At 40.6% G+C, this 7,698-nt stretch overlaps 1 protein-coding gene across 1 annotated transcript in view; it reads left to right on the forward strand.

The window, feature by feature from the left end:
- SIK3 (SIK family kinase 3) overlaps positions 1–7,698 on the forward strand; it is a 60,769-nt gene that overhangs the window by 20,805 nt on the left and 32,266 nt on the right. Inside the window, exons 6-12 of the mRNA XM_018568642.1 lie at positions 990–1,108; positions 1,233–1,343; positions 2,615–2,755; positions 2,837–2,914; positions 4,266–4,375; positions 4,635–4,788; positions 6,152–6,307. Coding sequence (XP_018424144.1) covers positions 990–1,108; positions 1,233–1,343; positions 2,615–2,755; positions 2,837–2,914; positions 4,266–4,375; positions 4,635–4,788; positions 6,152–6,307 — 869 coding nt within the window. The remainder of the gene's footprint in view (positions 1–989; positions 1,109–1,232; positions 1,344–2,614; positions 2,756–2,836; positions 2,915–4,265; positions 4,376–4,634; positions 4,789–6,151; positions 6,308–7,698) is intronic.

Raw genomic sequence — 7,698 nt, forward strand, 5'->3', positions numbered from 1 at the left:
GCGGCCGCAGCGGGAGCAGCGTGTGACGTGTGGCTCAGGCCGCATGTGGAGCCCGGAACAGCCCCGAACAGGCAAATCAATCGATAGCCGACGAATCGACGATCGAAAACGTTGCCAACGTTTTTAATCGACTAAATCGATTAACTGTTGCAGCTCTAAAGATAACCCTCTCCCCCCCTCCAGGCATTTATAGTCACACTCGCCCTACCTTTTAGGTTTGAGGGAGCACCTCTCTCGTGTCATTGTGCTTGGACTTGAGCAGCCAATTACCAGTCCAAACAATATCACCGGGTAGGGCCTGTGAAGTCAGGGCTTACAATCTAAATGGAGGGTCAGAGCAGGTTGGGGTGCTGCAGTGAGAAAGTGGCCAGGTAGTTTGGCTTGGTAAATAGGCAAGCCCCTGGTTTTTATATTTGCAGTTAATGTCACTAAGTGATAGTGTTTCTTGAACAACTAGTGTGTAATATAGGTTGTTATTCAAGACTCTGCTCCTTGAGAAATAAATCGTTGCCATCACCTCTGCCCAGTGAACAGGGAGGTCATACAGGTAGTAGTGAAACTGAACCAGGAAATTAGACAGTCATCTTCCTGTGTGTCTAATGTCACAGACGTGTTTGAATCAGGAGACTGGCTGAACAGAATCTGAGCTGAATAATAGCTGAATAGAAATGTTCTGCAGGATTAAACATGAAACCATATATCTACATAGGGATGTGTGTTTTCTATTTTGGAACACCACTTTTCTCCATTAAGGACTTTATGTTCAGCAGATGTAAGGGACCTAGTGCAGCAAACAATATTGTAGTTATTATATTTTTTATATTACTATGTATTAAGGAAAGAAAAAGGAATCTAAATAATGGTAGTAGATGTTGCCGATTTAGTCAGCACACTAAGTCATGACATCAGAGTATGCAGTGCTTTCTCTCCTGAATATGGAATATAGTATAAGCATGTGTTGTGATTATAGCCATTAATCTCTCCCTTAGAATGTGAACACCTCATCCGACATATGCTGATTTTGGAGCCCAGTAGGCGTCTGACGATGGAGCAGATCTGTAAACACAAGTGGATGTGTCTGGGTGAGCAGGATCTGGAGTTTGAGAGGGTGAGTTGGTTCTACAAAGGCCAGCCTTCATTTACTACACTACCAGCAGACTAACGTCTTCTTCAAGCTCCTGATGTTTGTCACCGTTTTCTATTCATTTCTCTTCTTGTGTCTCACTTTCCAGTTAATAGCAGAATGCCAGCATGTGAAGATGGAGAGGCAGAGGGAGCCTATAAATGAGCAAATTATAATTACTATGGTGGAAATGGGCTTAGACAAGGACCGCACTTTACAGGTGACTTCTGTGATTGAATGTGTCAGTTATCTGTTGTCCTTTGTGATTCAATGTCCTGAATAGTTTCCATGTTTGTTTCTGTCTTCTCTAATAGTTTGAATTTGTGTATGAATATTAGGACGTGGTTAAATCTCTTGCCTGTTTTTCTCCATCTGTGTCCCATTTAGGAGATTCACAATACTTCCTGTTCTGTAGACATTGTACAGTGTATACACCTAATTTTGGGGGGGGAAAATTGTGCTTTGCAGCAAACAGTGACCTTGGATAAAAATGTTGGGTACTCTAAGGCCGCCTTCATCCAATCCCCACAATTCCAGTGTGATTGCATAAACATAAATTGAAAAGAAAAGGCACCTCTAACAATATTGGCCTTTAAGTGAACCTTTACCCCCATTCACTATAAATCACATCAGCATGCAGCTCTGCATACTGATAGGAAATCATCTTACATTCATTAGTTAAACATATTATTTTTATTTTAACTACAATTACTGTTTCCACTTCCTGCTCCTCTTGGGCATTAGTGATGTAATCTGTGCCCAAGGGATGCACATCTGTAGATCATTGCTGGGAAATCTCATCTGTAATCTCACAAGATCTGAGGGAAAGGCATTTTCCTCCCCTGAGATGATGTGCATGGTCACATGTCCTAGTCACATGTGCCGCAGTTCAAGGAAGTAAAGGGAGATATATTAATCTGCCCTTAGTAAAAATGGCCACTGTGAGAAGAATGGGGAGGAAGAGAAAATTAAGATATAAAAAGCTGGCAATTATCTAGAAGTAACTGTTTGTAGATTGTCATTACTAAACATTTCTAAAGGTGCCTTAGTATATCATGACTTTAGTGCTTATTTTATCTATGCCATCCGTTTCCTCCTTCCTTTGGAGACCTTCCTTGAAATCTTAGCAGATGCTGCTCTGCTGCTGATACAGGCACTCACTGATTATTCTCCTGACTCTGATTGATATACCTAGGAGTCTTAGATACTTTCATAATTGTTAAAGCCCTGATGAAGGGGCGATTTTTCAGCCTTCAAAACGTTGCTTGCCTTTTGTTCTCCTGTTGTCACTTACGTAACAAATAAAATACTTTTAAACTCTCTATGTTTGGCACTCCTTTCGGCTCAGCCATAAAAGCCTGACAGGAGTTCTAACCCCTCAATAGCTAAAATATTTTTTTTAAAAGAAGCTTTAGCTTTAGATACATTTCAGTGTTTTTCTATTGAGTGTGCTTTGAACTCTATAACCTTTCTTTGTTTTACCCCCATCAGTCTTTGAGGACCGATGCATATGACAACTACAGTGCTATCTACAGTTTGCTGTGTGAACGTTTAAAAAGACATAAAACTCTTCGCCTCCCAAATCCACCAAGTGCACCTCGCACTGTGGCATACCCTGCTTCACCTTTGCAGGTGAGTCCCCTGCATAGCTTATCTGTCATAATAACAAGAGTGTGAAAGTGATTTTCTAAGTATAATATATTTTTGTCATAGGGGGATACAGGTGGCAGTGCCGTCAGTATGAATGTGCCTCAAGTCCAGCTCATCAATCCTGAGAACCAAATTGTGGAGGTAAGCAGAATTATTAGTCTTTCAATAGCAAGATTTAGAATTGTAATGTCTTCATTATGGGTAAGATCACAATTCATAACATGAATGTAATGAGTGCAGAAACTTTGCACTTACCGTTCATATGGAGGACATTTAAACTAGAGCTGATGATAAGCTATGGAGCTGTTCGCACCTGAGTGCTGGTGCTGGGTGCGTTCATAGGTGTGACCTAAACTTTTCACCACAACAAACCTGGACTTTTGCTCTTTATTGGACATGCAGCAAAATGTTCAGAACTAGCCCAAAATGTCACCTTTCCCTTAGATTTGATATTTGCCTCACAAGGCAGCAAAATATTTTGTGGACTTAAAAATATTTCTCTTTACACATTTTCCTTTAAGTGATGGTTTTGTAGAAGTCAGAAGAACTGTAGATACATGAATGCTGTGTCTTTGTAAGGATTCTGTAGATGGCGGTCCCAGTAGCAGGGTTAACAACCTTTTTGTTTAATTGACCTATCTCGGGTCCTAAAGTTTTCCCCTAAAGCAGACCTTGCAGTAAAAGCGGGCCACCTACAGCACCCCAACACCCCAGTAAAAATCACTGAACAACAGTAGTGGAAAAAGGGTCCTGTGTATAATCTTTTTTTTTTCCTTCCAAGTATGTTTTTCAACTGCTATCATGCTGTTATTTTAACAGTAGGGGGTGGCCCACATCTACTATGTGAACATTTTACTTGAAAGCTTGCTTTAAAGTATATGTATATCCCAATATTTTTTTAGTATTGGATAGAGTAGGAAAGGTAAAAAACCCCTGAAGTGTTAATGGAAATTTCCCTTCATTTTCTATCCCAGAGACCCAAAAGGAAGTTGGAGGAAAGCTCTCAAAGTGAGGGGAATCCCCCTCTTAAGAGTGTTCCCATTGGGCGATATCCCCTGAACCCCTTTTCTGGAAATAGCTCTAAAATGTTGGATTTCCCCTCATTCTATTTATACTGGTGACACTAGTCACCAGTATAAATTGAGGGGACACAAATATGGGGGCTTCAACTGCTGACCTATTTGTGAAGATGCTAGTTGCCTAACTGTTGATTCTGACCCATTGGCTTCAATGCTTTTTTAGTTTTTAGCCCAGAACCAGTTTACATATCAAAGTCGATAGAGAGTCAGAACACTTTATGTGCATACATGTTTCAGGTCAGTAGTTCAAAGTACTGAAGCAAGAGGGTCAAAATGACCCCCATGTTTCTCTCATGACAGGTTTCCTTTAGTGGTTGTATACTTATACAGTGCAGCACAACTCTCTTCTGTACTTTCTGCTACATTGAATGATGTGATGTATTAACCCCTCTGTTTTTTCTGTTCCATTTTAGACAAATGGCACCATGAATCTGGACAGTGATGAAGGAGAAGAACCTTCACCAGAGGCATTGGCTCGATATTTGTCAATGAGGCGACACACAGTTGGGGTTCCAGATACACAGTTAGTGACATTCATACTTAAATGCAAGTGTGGACACTTGGCCGCAGTTGCATCCTCTTTTTTCTGCACCCCAGTGTTTCTTTTAAGTATAGATTGCTAGACTTTTTTCTTATTTTGTATACTTTCACATGAATGTTGCTTGAAGTTTGAGACTTGATCGTTTCTTAGTTATTTTGTTTTAGTTATTAGCACGTCATAGCACGTCAAGCAAAGTGTTTATATACAGTGTTTTTATTCAATATGAAATATTTTCCAGCAGTGAGGGGGGAGCAGAGGACCTACAGAAGATCATTCCTGGATTCCCACGGGTCACTCCGCAGACACCATTCCTTCCAGTGACACAAAACGCAAATACTCTTCATCCACTGTTGCCAATGCAGAACATGCCTCCCAGTGGTCACATTGAATACAAGGTACATAAATATAACATAAGCCGTTCATGGAGAGAATCTGGAGCAAGACATGTTACATATACCACCTAAGACTTAAAGGGAATCTGTCAAGCTTTTAAAAAATATTTTTAATTTTAAAATCGAAAACCCTGCTGAAGAGTGGGCACCATGTGGTACCTGTTAACTTTATCAACCTACAAACTATGTTCTAAATACTCCTCATATGTACAGACGTTTTGTTTATCAAGAAAGGGCGCGCGCGAGCGGGAAATGGCCGCAATTTAAAAACGGGCAGCGATGCCCGTTAATATACATGCGATCCGCCGGCTGTAAAGCCGGCGGATCGCTTGTATTTAGCAACGATCGGTGCGGCCCCCCCCCCTCCCTAAAAAGGGTTGATGGCAGACAATGTCATTAACAAAGGCAAGGTCAGTGCAGGAGGTTTCAAGTGAGGTCAGGCCATGCAGGTGGTTAAGTCCAGGGAGTTTCGCATGTCAGGGATTGCAGGCATGGTAGGTAACGGGTTAGAACTAGGCTTGAATATGGCATGAAAGCAAACTGGGAGAGTACAGGGAGTGGAACTTGAAATACTTCAAGAAAAGGATGACAAGAGTAAGGACTGAAACTGAGCCAAGGATGCAGGATACAAGTTATCAGGATCATGCCCTTCAAAGGATAGCAATGCCATTTTAAAGTAGCAAAAAAGCAATTAGGTGACATGCTCTCAGCCACACCCGTGCATGTGCGCAGCCCAACTGAACAGATGATAGGACAGGTGCACGTGTGCCAGAACACAGGTAAGAAACTTGTGCAGTGGGCCATTCATTAAACAGGCAGGAGGACCCTGACAGCAGCAAATGCAACAGAGTGTCCTCAGAGAGATATCGCATCTTTATTTACCTTATTGTGAAGTAACCTTCCTATTCCATTGATAATTATATCACTGGTCCCTTATTTCATTAGTCAATACATACTATGAGTGATTTAAAGAACCGTAACTATAAACAAGAGCTGTCTTTTGGTGGGATTGCACATAAATGCTCCCTGAGTGAACAACCACAGCCCAGTTACATCAGCTTGTTGCAGTAGAGTGTTGAGTGGTTTATAAGGAGTGATTTCTGCATTGATAAGATTGCAAAGATCACTTTAGTGCTGCTGCCCTCCAGCACCTGCTACAGCTTTATAGCCTTTGTTGTCCTTGCTTTGCCATTGTAGTTTTTCAGCCATGTGGTTCACGGTGCTTAAACAGCCAAGAGGTCAAATCAGGTCTGACTATTCAGATGCTATGTCAAGCTTTTATTTCTTTCTGATGTAATACTTTTCTGATTTTAATTTCTAAGAATCTCATTGGAGAGAGAAAACAGATTGTATTTTTATTATACAGGAACAGTCTCTGTTGCAGCCTCCAACTCTTCAACTTTTAAATGGCATGGGGCCTCTAGGGCGCAGAGCATCTGATGGAGGGGCGAACATCCAGTTACATGCACAACAACTCTTGAAGAGGCCGCGTGGACCATCCCCACTTGTCACAATGACAACTGTGAGTGCTCGATGGTTGATTTCTCTCTGTTGTTGGATAGATAAATGTAAAATATGCATACAGATACAAAAATAAATGACGTAAATGCTGGTGTAGCCTAGAGGTTTGATTGCTGGTTTGTTTACTGTGCTACAGTCATTCACATTTATTACTCCTATTGAAGATACAGCAGACAGAACTAGGGATGTCCCGATGCCACTTTAAGATCAAGTACAAGTACTTCCCCTCATGTACTTGCCGATACCAATTACCGATACTTTTTCTATGGGGCCCTGTGATTTCTAGTTACGCCCCTGATAACATGATTAGGTTAATCATGATCCATAGTACAGTACAGTCCATAGTACAGTACTATCTGATTGGATAACACATTTTATAGGAACTCTCTATAGCATCACACCTCCAAACAGAATCTAGCAGTTCGGTGGCTCAGAAGTATTGCCTTTAAGTTTATTCTATTAACAAGCTTTCCTAGTTCAGACAGTATTTGTAAAAGGTTGACAGAGGTGCTATGGCAGTATAGTAAGTCATGATGTGGGTATGAAATGCAATCATAGTATATGGCAATAAAACTTTAAAATGTTAAACTAATACTCTATATGAAGTACACACTATAGTACACACACTATTAGTTTAAATCATGATCTATAGTACATACATAATATGTAGACTATTAATGGTGTGTGTACATATTATGTATGTACTATAGATCATGATTTAAACTAATAGTGTGTGTACTATAGTGTGTACTTCATATAGAGTATTAGTTTAAAATCATGATCCATAGATAGTAACATGATCTATCCGATTCCAAACATGATTTGAACACAGGCCCTTACTTTATTTTATTTTTTTAAATCAAACCATTAAATAGTCAAGAACTGTGAACATGAGGTGCATTGAGCTGCATGAACCTTCATACAATCTGGTTCAGCCCTGGTGCTGACACTAAAACACTTTTACAGCAACATGGATTGTAATAAACATTTGAACTCTTGTAGAACACTGGAGGAAAGTCAATACATTGCCCGAGCCAACCAATCCAGTTCTAGTTGTCCTTATTGCATCACTGGGTAGAACGGAATGATGCGACTATTGGCTGCAATGGGCAACAAATCTTTTCTTCTTCCTTCAGATCTGATGCATGAGTTACAGCTGATAAAGGTTTAAGGTAACCATGGACAAGAGAAAGTCATCAACTGATCAGGATAACAATCTCAAGTTCACAGAAAGAATCAGCCATTCTTGGACCCAGAATAAAGGGAAATAACCATGAGAGGTGTCCCCTAGTGCCAAAATAAGTGGTGTCACAGCTGTCTACCCTTCTCATTCACCTAACATGCACAAATGGACAAGCTGGGTGTCTTGTTAACACAGGCCCTTACTTGATG

The sequence above is a fragment of the Nanorana parkeri genome, unplaced genomic scaffold, assembly GCF_000935625.1.
Source record: "Nanorana parkeri isolate BGI_ZX_2015 unplaced genomic scaffold, ASM93562v1 scaffold1222, whole genome shotgun sequence".
NCBI lineage: Eukaryota > Metazoa > Chordata > Amphibia > Anura > Dicroglossidae > Nanorana > Nanorana parkeri.